Below are 17,863 nucleotides of genomic sequence, written 5' to 3'. Positions count from 1 at the left end.
AGTGGCCAGCCAAATATCTATGGAAACCAAAAGCCCATCCCCACCCCTGCATTATCTGTTGTTTTCAGAAAATAATGAGTATAGAAGCAGGAAGTGCAGCTATCAAGATACACACTTTTTATTTAAATAAAACAAAAAGCCCACCAAGCAATCGTAAAAACATAAACAAAAGGCAGGAAGACCTTTTTTTAAAAAAAAAACTATCAACAGAACTAAATTAAGCCAGGAAAGGCTGGTAAAATAAAAGGTCTTCACTGCACCAAAAATGCAACAAAACAAGACATCAGATGGATCTCTCTGTGGAAACAATTCCATAATTGGGGCACCACGTGATGAACAATTTGGGATCATGAACTAATTGCAAAGTTAGATGTTTCTTGTAATTAGGGATATACTAATCAGCAGACTACCGGTAGCTAGTGGAACTAAACATCCACAGAAGTGACAATCAAATAATGTCCACCTGAACTCCAATTAAGTTTCACTGAATTACTGCTCAAAGTCCCCAAAATTATACTTTTTGTGGGGATAGGGGATATGTCCCTCTATCAACAAGGAGAGTGTTACATCAGAAAAAAGAGGGAAAAAAATAAGTAAAACCACGTCCGCCCATCAGTGCCTCATTTTCTGCCTCCACCGCCTTGGGTGGCCAGTTCTGTATTGCCAAAAAAAGAACACACCTCACCAAAAAAAAGAGGATATATCTTTGCAAAAATTGTGCATATGCTTGCATATATATGCACCTAGATGCACATTTCGAAAGAATCACTAGAAAGATAATAAATGTCACTATAGTGAGGAAGAAGCTACCCAGGGGGGATCTGTGTACCCGCTTAATTTGCTGCCTAGTTGCAACTTTAACCCTGCTCTCCCTTCTTATAGTTCCTTAACTTGAAACCACACTTGGATGGATTACTCTAAGAGAGAGTGGTCCTCTGCAGGACACATGGCCACCCTAACACAACCACCTTGGACAACAGAATTCCAACCAGCTCAACAGCCACTTCCAGTGGCAGCATATACATTACTCCCCGCAGCAAAGTTACACAGATCCCATAGGAAGATATATGGCATGGAACTACATCATGGGCTGGGACTTGTGACAACATCGTGATGTTGCCATCATCACCACTGATGATTGGCGACTACCTTGCATGAATATTATGGGGGCATAACATCATGACAGCAGTCACGAAATTAAAAGACGCCTGCTTCTTGGGAGAAAAGCAATGACAAACCTAGACAGCATCTTAAAAAGCAGAGACATCACCTTGCCAAGAAAGGTCCGTATAGTTAAAGCTATGGTTTTCCCAGTAGTGATGTATGGAAGTGAGAGCTGGACCATAAAGAAGGCTGATCGCCGAAGAATTGATGCTTTTGAATTCTGGTGCTGGAGGAGACTCTTGAGAGTCCCATGGACTGCAAGAAGATCAAACCTATCCATTCTGAAGGAAATCAGCCCTGAGTGCTCACTGGAAGGACAGATCCTGAAGCTGAGGCTCCAGTACTTTGGCCACCTCATGAGAAGAGAAGACTCCCTGGAAAGGACCCTGATGTTGGGAAAGATTGAGGGCACTAGGAGAAGGGGACGACAGAGGACGAGATGGTTGGACAGTGTTCTCGAAGCTACCAACATGAGTCTGACCAAACTGTGGGAGGAAGTGGAAGACAGGAGTGCCTGGCGTGCTCTGGTCCATGGGGTCATGAAGAGTCGGACACAACTAAACGACTAAATGACAACAACAACATCATGGCTGGCAGGTGTTGGCGGAGTTGCCAGGAATACTTGTAGGAGTGGCTGGCTGTGTACTATGTTATCTCTTGCCTCCACAAGCACTGTTTTGCTTTTTACTTTGGTGCTGGGAGTGCATAGGATTGTTACATTACATAATACTGTACTGGTATAAAGGCTGCCAGCATAGTGAGATCATAATTGTGGTCAGCCCACAGCAGGGTTTTGTTCTTGTTTTCTGCTTGTCTGTTTTTTACTGTCCGTGGCTGATCTAACTGCAGCTTTGAGATATATTTAAAGGGAAAAAAGCAAAACAAATCAGTCCTAAGGTATGATTGCCATTCTAGATATCATCATATGAAGACACACCAATGAGCAAAACAGATGTCCAGAATCCTCAGCTCTGTCAGAAGATGGTGAATGGAACCAATGCTTGAAATTAACAAATCATCACAATCTATTTATCCATCCACTCTTCCCCTAACAGATAGTAATGGAAAGAGTCCTGGAATTAAAGAGTAACAAGATGCTCTTGAAAAATGCAAGTGTGTCATTTAGTCAAAAGAATGCCTTGTCCAATGGGAGTCTTCTTCCTCCAGGACCCCATTTCAGATGACTTGGTCTAGTAAGGATACTAAGGTGGGTCTTTTTAATGGCAACCTCTCTTACGGTACCTGGCTAAACATTTCTTTTCGAAGGCATTTGATCAAGTTTGTAACAGAATTTTAATTTTAATCCCACTGTGATCTTCTATATTTGGACTATTTCCATTTAATTACATGGCTTACATGACTTCTGCCCTATAAAACAGAACATTCTTCCAATATGCTCTCAAACAGCTTTATTCCTGTGCATTTTGGTTTATTTCTCCAAAACTTTTTATTATAACTCACACTAATTTATTTGGTGTCTGCAGCACAACCCATCCCACCCCTCATTTCAAAAAGTCTCAGGCAATGTGTGAATCTATTAACAGTTCTTAAATTCAACAAACAGAAAGCTGTAGCTTTGATAGTCACATATACAAGTCTGATCTGATTCAAACAGGACCTTTTCAAAGGCTGTCATTAAAGTCAACAGCTGGTTGAAACCTTAGGAGTACATTTCCTTTTATTCTTCCCTGGAGAATAATATCCAGAATTTGACACTGCTTTCAGCTGACTACGTAGTAAGATGGTTCAAGTAATCTTTTGGCAATTTCACACGCACGCACCACAGAACTTGAATTGATAAATGATTCAGAGATGCAGAACGTAGATCATAAATATGAATTCAAACAAGTTTAGCCCTGTAGTTAATGTCGGCAATGTTTCATCCTATTAGGGCAAACAAAAAAGGACACATTTGCTGACTTCTACTTTTAACTATGGATTGTTATGACGACTCTCATTTTACATACCCATGTAAAAGAGGACATGTGGCAACCCTTCCCTCATATGCTGTGGGTCCACAAACAGTGGATACAGCAGGGTTTTCTATGACAATATGAACTTGCCATGCCAGAGTACACCATAGTCAGTAATAGTAATTCCCCAATAGTGCTTCTACACTTGATTGTGGGAGACTTATGTTACCAGAGCTGGCACAGCACTAACATTTGGCAACAAATCAGCACATGGCAAGTGAACATGGCTTATACTTTGAAGCTTACATCCAACCCAACTAACAAAACTTGGTTTTGCTGTATTCTGATGGATCACAAATATGCCTGTCTGACATGGAATTTTCAAAAGCACAATTGAAAATGTTAGGGCTCGATCCTGCTTCCCACTTGTCCCACAGCTTTCCCCTGGGAAATCCAACACTTTACCACTGAATCAGAGCAAATGTCAATTGCGTTTTCTACTTTGCTCCAATTCAGTGGTAAAGAGAGAGTTTTCCCAGGAGAAAGCAGCAGGACAAGCAGAAAATCGCTCAGACCGTTGCGTTCTAAGCACAGGACAAGCAAGAAGTGTGGACGAGCCCTTAGGATTTAGGGAGGAAAGACCTGTGACAGAAGGTACTTTTCAAAAAAATTAATTTTTAACCCTTCCAAATGGATAGTGGAAATGTGAATTCTGAAGTTTGCGGGGTGGGTGGGTGTGAAGTGGCACACAGCCAGCAATCTGTAATAAGGAGGTGAGGCTGTCGGAGAAAAGGAAGTAAAAAACATGGTGTTGTCTGCCTGCAGGGTCTAGAAAGAGATTTATACTCTACCACTAGCCAAGGGACCAGATAGTGAGGTCTTATCTAGGTGACAGAAACACTTTAAGAAAAAGAAAATTGTTTATGGCAGGCAGATGGAATGAAAGTGGTGGACATAACAGGTAGAAACAAAAGAAAGAGAGAGAAATGAATAATCGACATAACTGGAAAAAATTTGATTTACTTCCTCAAAAGCTCTAAAGCCAAGCAAGTTTATACATATTCTAGGAATACTGTATGGTTTTGGTTTTGCTTACTTGGTGTTGTGTCATATGTATAACCATGGCAAAGAGACTGAAGATCCTTTGCCTCAGCGTAAAATTCCACATATTGGGATGGTAATTAATTTTTCAATAAGGTGCAACCACCACCACCCCGCACACACCTGCACCCACGCACACAAATACATTTTTACAAATGCTATTGCGCACACACACAACACACGGGGTGCACAAGTTGTGTATACACCTATACAAAAATGTGAAGAATTACTTCTTACCATTATCTCTGTTAATTCACCCTAAGAGCCATTGCACGCACACAAATTATATGACCAAGTACACACAGTTGATTTGATATATGCAACGCCTTTTATCCTGCTGCTGCATAACATCACCATATCCACCACTTCTGCATGTCCTTTTCTAACTTCTTTTCCATGGCATTTACTTCTCCTCCACGGTCCTGCCAAAGTACACACTTCTAATCTCCAGCCAACACTTTGCTAAAACATGCAAATCACTTAACACATTTGTGGAAGACATTCCCTCCTTGTGTCTTAAAGAACATGGTGGGGGTGCTTGGTGGCCCATTAAGGATGCATTACAGAGAGCTTCTGAGATACAGAGGTCAGTTCAGTGTTTCTTGTTCAGTTATTTAAGTTCAGTTATCTCTACCTCTGCCTCTATAAATATGTCCTGTTCCTTCAAGACATGGAGCATCTCCACCCCAAACAATCGCCCCTGAACACTGGCATGGAAACAACCTATGTGATGAAGTGGCAGCGTGTATCAACCAGTGCTGAAGAAATAAGTTATGTTTTCTAATACAGTACATAAGAGCTTTCCAAACTTTTCTTGTTGGTGACCCACTTTTTAGACATGCATCATTTCGTGACACAGGAATTCAGTTTTGCTAGCAAACTGGAAGTTAAACTAACCCCTTTCCAGCCCCAGGAGGAGTGCAGGGAGCCTTCACCCGACACACAATTTGGAAAGCTCTGCAGTACATGCTGAGCCTTTCTATGTGTTACAGTAATGCATGGAATAGCCACCACGAGAAGGCTAGTAAGCTGACACTATATGACCACTGCAATGTGTAAGGTAAAGGTAAAGGGACACCAGACCATTAGGTCCTGTTGTGACCAACTCTGGGGTTGTGGCGCTCATCTCGCGTTATTGGCCGAGGGAGCCGGCGTATAGCTTCCATGTCATGTGGCCAGCATGACTAAGCCACTTCTGGAGAATCAGAGCAGCGCACAGAAACACCCTTTACCTCCCTGCTGTAGCGGTACCTATTTATCTACTTGCGCTTTGACGTGCTTTTGAACTGCTAGGTGGGCAGGAGCTGGGACTGAACAACGGGAGCTCACCCTGTCGCAGGGATTTGAACCACCGACCTTTTGATCGGCAAGCTCTAGGCTCTGTGGTTTAACCCACAGTGCCACCCGCATCCCAATGTGTAATGTGTAGACTGGCCCTAATTCAGGAATAGTTCCAACAACAACAGTGTTCAGAACAAGTTTAGGTATATGTCTGAACTTGCACGCGTTTTTTTAAAAAATTGTTACTGGACTTTGTATACTTGGATTTCTTTTTATTAAACAGAACTTGTCCAGATATATTGGCCTTCAGTCAAGAAAAAGGAAAACAGAAACCTCTTTCAATTCCAGCAAGCTGAGACAACTATATTATTAGACCATGAAAGACCACGTTAATTCATGTGTTGCTGCTTCAAGTAAACAAGAAATCAAAAATGCTGTTTTCTTCCTGTTTAAAGAGTTCTGTGTGTACTAGCCCGAATTCAGCATGATTTGAATACCTCCATAACTGTTCCACAGTTATATTCATTATCTTTAGCCAGTATAAGGAGTTTATTCTAAAATCTGTTCAAATATTGGAAGTCATATGCCCTCACGAACATTCACCCTCTACAGATGGTCAGAAATAATGTGTGAGGGCTCAAAGTGAAGAGGGGGACGGAGGTGCATTTGATGAGTCCACCCTGAGAGTCCCTCCCATGGGCCCACTCCTCCCTCTACCACCCTGCACTGAGCTACCAGTGGCACAAAAAAATGGGCACTTTCTGGCACTGCAATACACTGTAATGCAATTCATTGCTTCAGATGGGAGACATTTCTTTTACAGTACAGGGTTTATCTTACCCATTAAGATTGGACCCTGTCATTTCTGAACTCTGAACTGTCTCCAGCCCTTAAAATTAGTGTGGGTTGAAAATGAACATCAGCAGCCTGTCAGTGAAATAATCTCAAAACTTTTTTTTTTTACCTGCAAGCTTCCAAGATAACATACCGCATTGATATTCTCCCTGTTTAGAAGTGCAGAACTGCTCACATTCCAATGCTAAGGGAATGTATATTCCTCCTATAAGCAAGTGCAGATGCATCAACAGTAGAAGACGTGTCTGTAATTTTCCTTGGGGCGGTTCCTATAAAGATAGGTGAAACCCTGTCCCAAATGGGAACGGGGAATTGGGAGAATGACTGCGCTACACCTATGTAGCTACCGAATGTAGAGCTCAAACCTTTCTAAAATTATGCCACCTCTGAAGCAAGTCTAAAATTTAAGGCATAACTCACTCAAAGTTAAGCATTACAATATTTCAATGGGAAAACTAAATGCATGCTTCAGTCTCACCCATGAGGTTCTTTCTGCAAGCTCATGACATTTTTCTCTTCAATTTGGCTTGCACTTACAAAAACCATCACAATCAACTCTCACCGGGAATTGCACAAAACTCCAACCATTCTAGGAGTGTAGAGGCCTCCTCAAATATTTGACAAGAGCATTTGTCTTCCTTGCTATTTATGTGGAACTGGCAGGTGCACGGTCCCTTCTTCTAAGGACACACTGCCCAGCTACCTATATTTGATAGGCTAGTAGTTCCAGATGAATAGCCCTCTCTTCCACCAGAATGATGCTCAGCTGTTTGGTGCACCTTCGAGTCACAAACTGGTGCACAGGCTGTCACCATCCCTACAACCTTTTCCAGGGTTCAGGAATACACACTGTCTATAGGGTGGTAGCGTAGACTGAAATCCAGTAATTCCTGGAGAAGCAACTGGAAGCTTGCCCTGATGTTAGGACTAGAAGACATTCTTGGTGCTTCCCAGGTGAAACAAATCTCCCTCCTATCTATGTGTTAGGAAAGTGAGGGGATGGTGAAGACAGGCGAGGTCAGTTGCCAAGAAGCCTGGAATGTGGTGCAAATTGGCTGCTCCCATATACATTTTTAGTACATGGGAGGCACCTGAGGAAGGCCACTTCCACCTTGTGGTCACCACCACCCTCTTCAAGTATCTCTGGTGCCATCCTTGTTCCAAATGACCACTCTCTGGGGGAAGGGTCCTTGTGGCCGCACCTGCCATTAAAGACCTGCAACTTTTATCCCACTCATGTTGAAGCAGCAGCGTGTGTTTAAACCGCTGGCCTCTGGAAGAATGGAATAAAAGCAACACTGGAGAAGCACCCTATTCCCAACTTCTTGGCTCCAGGCTAGGACAACATAAAATACAAAGAGAAATATATATTTCTGTCATTTTCCCATTTGTAAACATATATGGTTGGAAAACAGTTTTGTTTCGAACAAGATTTTGGTGAAATTTGGAAGGTGAATTCAAAAATGCTAGATCTAAGTTTTCAAACCCTGTATCTCACCCACCCCTTCCAAACCTTAATTCTGAAAAATCAGTAGGATTACACAGTATAATAGAAGCATTTACTATGTTCCCAGGCATTAGGGAATGAAAATTTTACTCACAGCCCTCTTCCCTAAAATATATTATTTACAGCTGGAGTAACATTCCCCAAGACAAACAGGATGCTCTCCTCCCTTTTAAAGCAGAGGAGGTGTTGTTTTTTCCAGGCAGCCCCAGATAACTTCATTTTGTTTTCCCTCCCCCACAACCATTAATTTTGCTGCTGCAAAATGCAGTGTGCACTTTTGAGAAAAATACAGAAGTGGATTCACTGTTCAACTCTGCACATTTATGATGCTCTAGGCTTCTTCCCCTTGGAAAAGGAAGACTAGCAGAAAAAGGAGGAAAATTATTTCACATCTAAACAGTGTCTTATTTAAATGCAACTGGCCCAAGTTGGGGGTGGGGAAATCAAATACTTTCGTCCGCACCACTTCCTCGAACAATTAAGATTTTCAAAGCCAAAAGAACATTTATCAGAAAGAATGAATGGTTTGGGAGTGAGGTTAGTTCTCCATGAATTTGTAAGGAGTTTTTCTCTTGTTACCTTGGTAACGGCTACCTTGGCACCCTTGTTGATAAGCTGCACAACATTATCCAGTTGCCCTTTGTATGCAGCTATGAGAAGGCGTTCTGAAAGCACGGCGACCACATCCTGCTGGCTCATGAATTAGGAGAGAATGGATTTCAGGACAAGCTGTGGGCAAGCTCCTCCAGTCCAAAACAAAAGCTTCACATCAGTCCAACTGCAGTGCACAGAGGGACCCCAGTTTGGTGGAAGACTGGATCCGTTGCTATGCCATCTTCTGCATCTGTGCAAAGGGGGAGGGAGAGGGGAAGAGACACAAAACATGCTCTCAGTCACATCATGGAAAACAAAACAGCAGCAATTACTCCTTTAAAAATTATTTGAAAAGCAGCAGGAGTGGCGGCAAACAATACCTGGAAGACTGAAAAGCTAGAATGGTTGGATTCCTACTTGCAACACAGAGGATCTGAGAAAGAGATACTTTTGGAACATCCTTCTGCCATCCATTTGTTTAACAGGAATATCAGTAGTTAACAGTGCGTAAATGGCACTAGATTACTAACTCCACCGCAGCGAATACATGAAACCTGAGGGGAGAGGATGCGCTGCTCGGTAACCATCCTGCCTTCTCTTTTCGCTCCGGGATGTTAATTTGTAAGCCTGCTTTCCCTCCACAGCCTTTCCATTAATGGACAGAAACACGGCACCTCCTCCCTTACTGGTGTACTCACTTTCACAGAGTACAACCTCCGGTGTATGTAGGTATCAATCCATTATCTATGTCTAAATGTCTTCCAGCAGGAGTCTCGTGATTGTTAAGAATATAGTAAAACTGACTCGCTCGTGATCTCAATCAGCACAGCACTCTCAGGATCTGTTGCCAGAGAATATTCTTTGGGAATGGCAGCCAAAGAGCAAAAGTATCCCTCATAATATGCAGGTTTTATGGCTATTCTGCTGTGATAATAACACTACCAGTAATTTTATTATTTACACCCCACCCATCTGGCTGAGTTTCCCCAGTCACTCTGGGCGGCATAACAACATCTCTAAAAACATAAGAAAAACATCAGTCCTTAAAAACTTCCCTAAACAGGGCTGCCTTCAGATGTCTTCTAAAAGTCAGATAGTTGAATAATAATTTTATCACTTATACCCCGTCCATCTGGTTGGGTTTCCCCAGCCACTTTAAAAACATAACAACATATCTAAAAAATATGTGAGAGGGAGGTGTTGGTGGGTTGTTGTTGTTTTGTCCTATATTTATTTTCAGATATAACTATGTTTTAATTATCAGGCAGATAAAATAATGAAGAGATCAGCACACTTTTCTTATCTGTCCACACAACACTTGACAAAATGGGTTACTTATTTTGCCCTGGGGAACACAAAGAAGCTTTATGAAAGAAATGCCACAGCTCAGGGGTAGAGCATCTGCTTTTCGTGCAGAAGGTTCTGGGTTCAAATCCCTGGCATCTTCAGCCAGGGCTGAGAAAGTCTCCTGCCTGAAACCCTGGAGAACTTCTGCCAGTAAATGCAGACAAAACTGAGCTAGAAGAAACAACAGTCTGATTCAGTTTAAGGCAGTGTCAGGGACTGACAGGGCTCTGAAGAGTGTGTGGCAGAGGTGGCAGACCAGGAGAGGGGACCATTGGTACTTATATATCATAAATATCCCTTGGAACAAGTGAGGCGGGACATTTATATACTATAATATGTCTTGTAAACATATATAATTAAACTTTCGTTGCACATTTAACACATGACAAACTGTCTAGCAACACTCTCCAAGACTTGTAGAGATTACCCAGGATTATTGCACCAATAATTTTGTTGAGGCATCACTAGAATCTTTTTAATTCCATACAGTGATTTAGAGTCCTGTCTTCTGGTCTCTTTTGCTGACTGGATCCTTTACCATCCTTTCAATCTTGCTTATTGTGGATTACACTAATTTGGCAGAACAGCTTTTCTTTAAAAACTGTTTGAGGTCTCTCAGTATTTGGATGGCTGTCCACCACAGCCATTGCAACACAAGTGATGTAATGAGGGGAGGAGGGCCTTGCCTTACTTGCATCTAGCCTTTCTGTTATGACAAAACAACAGACTTGCCTCTATCACTCTCAAGATGAATTCTGCTACCTGCTACCCCACCCCCCAAAAAAGAAAACTAAAAGGAAAAGGGGAAGAGAGAGACTATGCTACAACAGCAAGGAAAGAGTTAATCCTGTATGGTCTCAGGCTGCATCCACGCACACGCACACATACACAACAAGAATCCCAAGAACTGTTGATCATGAAGGGCGCTAGGAATTGCAGCTCTGTAGGGGTTAAACTAGTTCCCAGGATTCGGGGGGGGGGGTGTCCTCAGCCTCTTGTCTAACCTATAGCTCGTTAAGAAACAAACTTTAATCTTTCAAGGAAATACAAATAAGTGTATGGATCACAAAAGGATAAACCACTCACTCTTGACCAGGAAGTCTTTACCCTTGTCCTATGTCTGAGTCCTATGTCTTAAAGAAATGGGAGTTTCTGATCACCTCATCTGTCTCCTGAGAAATCTCAATGTGGGACAAGAAGCTACAGTTAGAACTGGATATGGAATAACTGATTGGTTCAAAATTAGGAAAGGAGTACGACAAGGCTGTATATTGTCTCCAGCTTATTTAACTTATATGCAGAATTCATCATGCGAAAGGCTGGACTGGATGAATCCCAAACCGGAATTAAGATTGCCGGAAGAAATATCAACAACCTCAGATATGCAGATGACACAACCTTGATGGCAGAAAGTGAGGAGGAATTAAAGAACCTTTTAATAAGGGTGAAAGAGAGAGCGCAAAATATGGTCTGAAGCTCAAATTTAAAAAAAACTAAGATCATGGCCACTGGTCCCGTCACCACCTGGCAAATAGAAGGGGAAGAAATGGAGGCAGTGAGAGATTTTACTTTCTTGGGTTCCATGATCACTGCAGATGGTGACAGCAGTCACGAAATTAAAAGACGCCTGCTTCTTGGGAGAAAAGCAATGACAAACCTAGACAGCATCTTAAAAAGCAGAGACATCACCTTGCCGACAAAGGTCCGTATGATTTTCCCACTAGTGTTGTATGGAAGTGAGAGCTGGACCATAAAGAAGGCTGATCGCCGAAGAATTGATGCTTTTGAATTCTGGTGCTGGAGGAGACTCTTGACAGTCCCATGGACTGCAAGAAGATCAAACCTATCCATTCTGAAGGAAATCAGCCCTGAGTGCTCACTGGAAGGACAGATCCTGATGCTGAGGCTCCAATACTTTGGCCACCTCATGAGAAGAGAAGACTCCCTGGAAAGGACCCTGATGTTGGGAAAGATTGAGGGCACTAGGAGAAGGGGACGACAGAGGATGAGATGGTTGGACAGTGTTCTCGAAGCTACCAACATGAGTCTGACCAAACTGTGGGAGGAAGTGGAAGACAGGAGTGCCTGGAGTGCTCTGGTCCATGGGGTCATGAAGAGTCGGACACAACTAAACGACTAAATGACAACAACAACATCATGGCTGGCAGGTGTTGGCGGAGTTGCCAGGAATACTTGTAGGAGTGGCTGGCTGTGTACTATGTTATCTCTTGCCTCTACAAGCACTGTTTTGCTTTTTACTTTGGTGCTGGGAGTGCATAGGATTGTTACATTACATAATACTGTACTGGTATAAAGGCTGCCAGCATAGTGAGATCATAATTGTGGTCAGCCCACAGCAGGGTTTTGTTCTTGTTTTCTGCTTGTCTGTTTTTTACTGTCCGTGGCTGATCTAACTGCAGCTTTGAGATATATTTAAAGGAAAAAAAGCAAAAGAAATCAGTCCTAAGGTATGATTGCCATTCTAGATATCATCATATGAAGACACACCAATGAGCAAAACAGATGTCCAGAATCCTCAGCTCTGTCAGAAGATGGTGAATGGAACCAATGCTTGAAATTAACAAATCATCACAATCTATTTATCCATCCACTCTTCCCCTAACAGATAGTAATGGAAAGAGTCCTGGAATTAAAGAGTAACAAGATGCTCTTGAAAAATGCAAGTGTGTCATTTAGTCAAAAGAATGCCTTGTCCAATGGGAGTCTTCTTCCTCCAGGACCCCATTTCATATGACTTGGTCTAGTAAGGATACTAAGGTGGGTCTTTTTAATGGCAACCTCTCTTACGGTACCTGGCTAAACATTTCTTTTCGAAGGCATTTGATCAAGTTTGTAACAGAATGCCATTTTAATCCCACTGTGATCTTCTATATTTGGACTATTTCCATTTAATTACATGGAAATCAGCCTTGAGTGCTCACTGGAAGGACAGATCCTGAAGCTGAGGCTCCAATTCTTTGGCCACCTCATGAGAAGAGAAGACTCCCTGGAAAAGACCCTGATGTTGGGAAAGATTGAGGGCACAAGGAGATGGCGACGAAAGAGGACAAAATGGTTGGACAGTGTCATAGAAGCTACTAACATGAGTCTGACCAAACTGCGGGAGGCAGTGGAAGACAAGAGTGCCTGGTTTGCTCTGGTCCATAGGGTCACGAAGAGTCGGACACGACTAAACGACTAAACAACAATAACAATGTCTGAGTTTCCAAATAATCTAGCTAGAAGTCATTGCTTTAGCAGGGAGGCCATCATAATGCCTCTCAAGAGTCATGCTGAAACCTCTGGTTAACATCAGTTGATGCTAATTGAGTCTCAAATGGGAACATGTGCTTAGTGCTGCAGTAAAGCAATAATAAAAGCTTTGCTGCCAAAGTGCTGGTTTGACCTATAAAGCCTTATGTGGTTCAGGACTACAATACCTCAAGGACCGCCTATTCCAGTATGAACCAGACAGGACCCTGCAATAATCATCTTACTTGTGTTCTCTTTCCATGAGAGGTCTGGAAGGTGGCAACACAAGAACAGGAATTTTCTGTGGTGGCTCCCTATCTGTGGAATGCTCTCCCCAGGGAGGCTCGCCTGACACCTTCCTTACTTATCTTCAGACACCAGGCAAAAACATTCCTCTTCAAGCAGGCCTTCGCTTTCAGCTGTTAATTCCATCTAAGGCCTTTCATCATCACCATTATCACGGTATACTCCTTTCCAAAGTTAAAACTAGGCTCAAGGGGGCTTACAACATGAAAATATTTACACAATTACAAAAGTAGTCATAAACAATAAATAGAACACAACAAAAAAAGTTTCAGCATTAATCATAAGATCCAAAAATAATGTAACACAAAATCAATATCAGTAACAGCAACAACAAAAAACCCAACAACCCCCACCCCTAAACAATAGTATTATTATAGTATTATTTTCTGTTTTATGTTGTAAATCACCCTGTGGTCTCTCGATAAAGGGTGGCATATTATTATTATTATTATTATTATTATTATTATTATTATTATTATTAATTTCCATACTCCCACCTTTATCAATATGAAATGACATGAGAAGATCTTAACACCGTGTGTGTGTTCAAATTCCAAGTTCCTTAATGCACAAGTGCTATTGAAATAACAAGCTAAAATCTGTGGCAAAAAAAAGAAAGCCCATCCTCACCCCACCCTGCAGAAAAGAGAATCTGCCAGCTAGGAGGACACAGATTTAGCAATGAAAATCACTTTTCCTAATGCTGCTTATGAGAAGATATGAGAGAGAAAGCAAAAGGGATAGTTTGACTGACAAAAAGAATTAGTATTTCAGACCCACAGCAATGAGGCAATGATGTAATCAGCTTCCAGATAATGGAATCCAAGAATATCCTTCAATGACTCATTCACTGCTGCATCAGTTGAACAGGAGGGGAAAAGGCATCTCAAAGCAACAAGAATGGGTGGCTTTGAGATAAGGTTAGCAATGCCCATTTCAAGACTGAATGGGTCAGTTCCAAGTTGAACTTTATTTAAGGTGAGATTGTATGTGCTGACTAGACTGAACACACATGGGAATTGGGGAAATCATGGATGAAGTTCTGCTGCATTGAGGAATCATGAACACCCCTTCTAAAACAAAACATGCTACAAAAATGTTATGGGGATGGATAGTTAAACCTTGCGCACCCACACTTGTGTCATGTTGTTACTCTGCACACTGGCCAAACTGGACCAAGCTACATGTGATGCAAAGAAATCTGTGACAAGATCTCCCAATGTCTTTGTCTTCCAGAATGCACGCACTAGGGGTATGGCTCTGGGGAAGGAAAGGTTAAACTCTTTCCCCATAAGAATTTTCCTTCCTCTCACAGTTTATATTAGCTGCAGAGAGTGGGCAGGGCACTGGTACCCACTACCCACATTGCACCTGTCTTTCTCACACACACACACACACACACACACACACACACCCCACACGAATAATAGCAATTCATTAAGTTTAAAGTTGCCCCTTTCATGAAATGGCTGTGATGGGAAAAGTCAACTAAAGCCTCCCGTCCCAGAATAAGACTGGTCCCAATCCAATTTAGAGCACCATTGATTATTAAAAATAGACTCTGGGAGATCACGCCACAGCTCTCCCGTAACACTTCTTTTCAGGCCTCGTTTGCCCTTGTACTGTGCCTTTCTCCCTGCTGCCATTGCCCATCCAAAAAAGTGACCCCATACTAGGCAAGTTTCGTTTTACAGGTTGCTTTTGCTTTTCAGTAAGATCCCCCCTGGGTTCCCCTGATTTTGATTTTATATTCAAAGGTAGACAAAAAGGATACTTGTGAAAGTGACAGCTTCATATAAAATGCCAAAGGACAAAAACAGCTCACTCTTAGTTTATTTGGCCTCTCTTGCAGCTTCCGATCTGTTTGTACGTTCTGTAGAAAGCATGAATGCCAGGCTCATGTTCCCAGCCAATGTCCGATCTTGCCATCATATCTGGAGCCAACCATGTTCTTTATTTAAGACTCGGCATAAGTTCAGGTACAGTGGTACCTCAGGATAAGAACTTAATTCGTTCTTAACCTGAGGTACCACTTTAGCTAATGGGGCCTCCTGCTGCTGCTGTGCGGCAGCCGCACAATTTCTGTTCTCATCCTGAAGCAAAGTTCTTAACCCGAGGTACTACTTCCGGGTTAATGGAGTCTGTAACCTGAAGCATCTGTTACCCGAGGTACCACTGTAGTTGCAAGAACACAAATGAAAGCAATGGAGCGTCAGGTAAAGGACAGCAGCAAAAAAAAAAAGATGGGTGGAGTGAACGAAATCCTAATGGGAAAATGCATAGGATTGGCAGACACATCAAAGGCTGACATTGGGTGGATATCTGAACAAGGCGGGAAAACACGTGGAGGTACATAAGCTTGGGTGAGTTACAAGAGCCTTTATAGGATTGGAGGAATGAACTAGGAATGACAAATACTGTATTGGTTGGCAATATTCACGTTTCATGAACGTTAAGCATGAAAATGTACCAGCGTGGGAAATAGGAAAACAATTTTGGTTAAATATGATGTGGGGCTGTAAGTTAAACCACAGAGCCTAGGGTTTGCTGATCAGAAGGTCGGTGGTTCAAATCCCTGTGATGGGGTGAGCTCCCATTGCTCGGTCCCAGCTCCTGCCAACCTACCGTAGCAGTTTGAAAGCATGTCAAAGTGCAAGTAGATGAATAGGTACCGCTACAGCAGGAAGGTAAACAGCATTTCCGTGTGCTGCTCTGGTTCACCAGAAGCGGCTTTGTCATGTTGGCCACGTGACCTGGAAGCTGTACGCCGGCTCCCTCAGCCAATAATGCGAGATGAGCGGCGCAACCCCAGAGTCGGTCACGACAGGACCTAATAGTCAGGGGTCCCTTTACCTATACCTTAATCAGTTGCAGAAATGGAAGAAATGCTGAATATGCACTTTATGTTATGTTTAAATATGTTGAGCCTGCTCTACCATGTTAAAGATGGAGTGGATTAATCATGGGATTCTGTTCCTTCACAATTCCTGGACTGCTGCAGGGAGAACCAGGCAGGATGAACCTAATAAAGAAGGGGCTAGGTTGGAGGTCCTTCAGGACCAAGGTGATGTGTGCCTCTCCTTATATCAAGGTCAGCCTCAGGTTTGAGGGTCAAATACAGCCCTCTAGCCAGTTCCTGGACCCCAGACCACACCCAACAATGGCCATGTCCCATACCCTTCCTGGGTGCTTTTATCTGGCTGGAATCTGTCCTTGGACTCTTTCTTTGTCTGAAACTTTTACATGGCTAGAATGTACAAAAGAAAAACCCATTGCTCTGCACACTTTTGCCTCTGGTTCCACTCAGTTCTTGCCTTAGAGTAGACCCTACCCACAACTGGTGTGTGCCCCACCTACCCCTGAAGGCTGCCCATGAGGAAATGGGCATCTCCATCTGAAAAAAATGTCTCCCAAACTTATTTTACAGTAAACAGTACTTGGTCACATCTGACAAATGCCATTTCACTCACGAAAATTATGCAAGGTCAATATATACAAAAACTGAGAACATTAAAGACACGGTCTTAGTTGTGCTTTTAATGAATTTTGCTCTTAATGTTATGCGAAAATCAATCATTATGGTCTAAGGCAAGCAGTGCTGCCAAGAAAATCATAAATACATTTTATAACTTTCTATTTGTGGCCTAATTTTTCAATTTCCCTGCCAGCCTGAAAAGGGTTTCATTTGAAAAAGGACACTCTGTTTCTACAGAACGTCATGACGCGCTATAAATTATCAGCTGAGCAGTGGAGTAATTGAATTCTGCTTCTTTAAAAATAGAAACACAACACACTCAAATAGTTCATTTAATCGCCAGCAGTTGTTAAATAATTCATTATTTTCGAAACAGATTTTTTTTTAAAAGCACATCTTTGTTACACACAAAGGAAAACTACACTTTATAGACTAGGATGCAAAGGACCACACAGCTAGCCCCACATGTCAAAGGCAGCAGCAGGAACAGAGGGTGGGGATCTCAACGTCTGTACTTTTTTCAGACCAAGGGACGTGACACCACCTGCTACACCATCCGGGTAACTGATGGACTTTCCTTGCTAGGGTGACCCAAAGGAAAAGAGAACATGGGCTCTGTTCCTTCCAGGAGCACGTAAGAGAATGAATTCCAGCAGGGTTAGAAGGAACAGGAGAGCAGAGTGTCTCTAATAATCAATTTGCATTCCTGGGCAGATCTCTTAGAAACATAATGCCATGATTCATTTATGGAAAAGAAATTTCAAAGTATGGTTTTGCATCTGTTTGCTTTCCCAACACAAGCCAACAGTCTTTCTGCTAATGGCACTTCTTCTTTTGCATGAGAATGGTTCTCCTTTTTATCCTGTAGCTGGCTCACAGTTCAGGGAGGGTTGTAGCTGACACAGAACACAGACTACTTGTTTGCACAACAACCCAACAACCCAAATTATGACTTGCTAGGACCATACAAACATGTGGGTTTCCCAGAGAGGAGCTTCTGGGTCTTTTTACTCATGCCTTGTTTTATATTTGCTCCTTTGTCCAAAAGGAAAAGATTCAAATAATGCT

At 42.4% G+C, this 17,863-nt stretch overlaps 1 protein-coding gene across 7 annotated transcripts in view; it reads right to left on the bottom strand.

Moving 5' to 3' along the window:
- Window positions 1-17,863, bottom strand: part of ANKRD6 (ankyrin repeat domain 6) — a 70,022-nt gene that overhangs the window by 24,203 nt on the left and 27,956 nt on the right. For 3 of the 7 annotated variants that reach the window (XM_035109394.2, XM_060272591.1, XM_060272592.1), the window contains exon 2: window positions 8,401-8,665. In XM_035109394.2, coding sequence (XP_034965285.1) covers window positions 8,401-8,520 — 120 coding nt within the window. In that variant the 5' untranslated portion in view covers window positions 8,521-8,665. Of the gene's footprint in view, window positions 1-8,400; window positions 8,666-8,795; window positions 10,677-17,863 lie in introns of those variants that run through there. The other 4 variants (XM_060272593.1, XM_035109393.2, XM_060272594.1 and 1 more) reach the window with 4 other exon arrangements.

This window comes from Zootoca vivipara, chromosome 3 (assembly GCF_963506605.1).
Source record: "Zootoca vivipara chromosome 3, rZooViv1.1, whole genome shotgun sequence".
Lineage (NCBI taxonomy): Eukaryota > Metazoa > Chordata > Lepidosauria > Squamata > Lacertidae > Zootoca > Zootoca vivipara.
The sequence above is the reverse complement of the archived record's forward strand: the minus strand, read 5'-3'. Positions and strand labels throughout refer to the sequence as shown.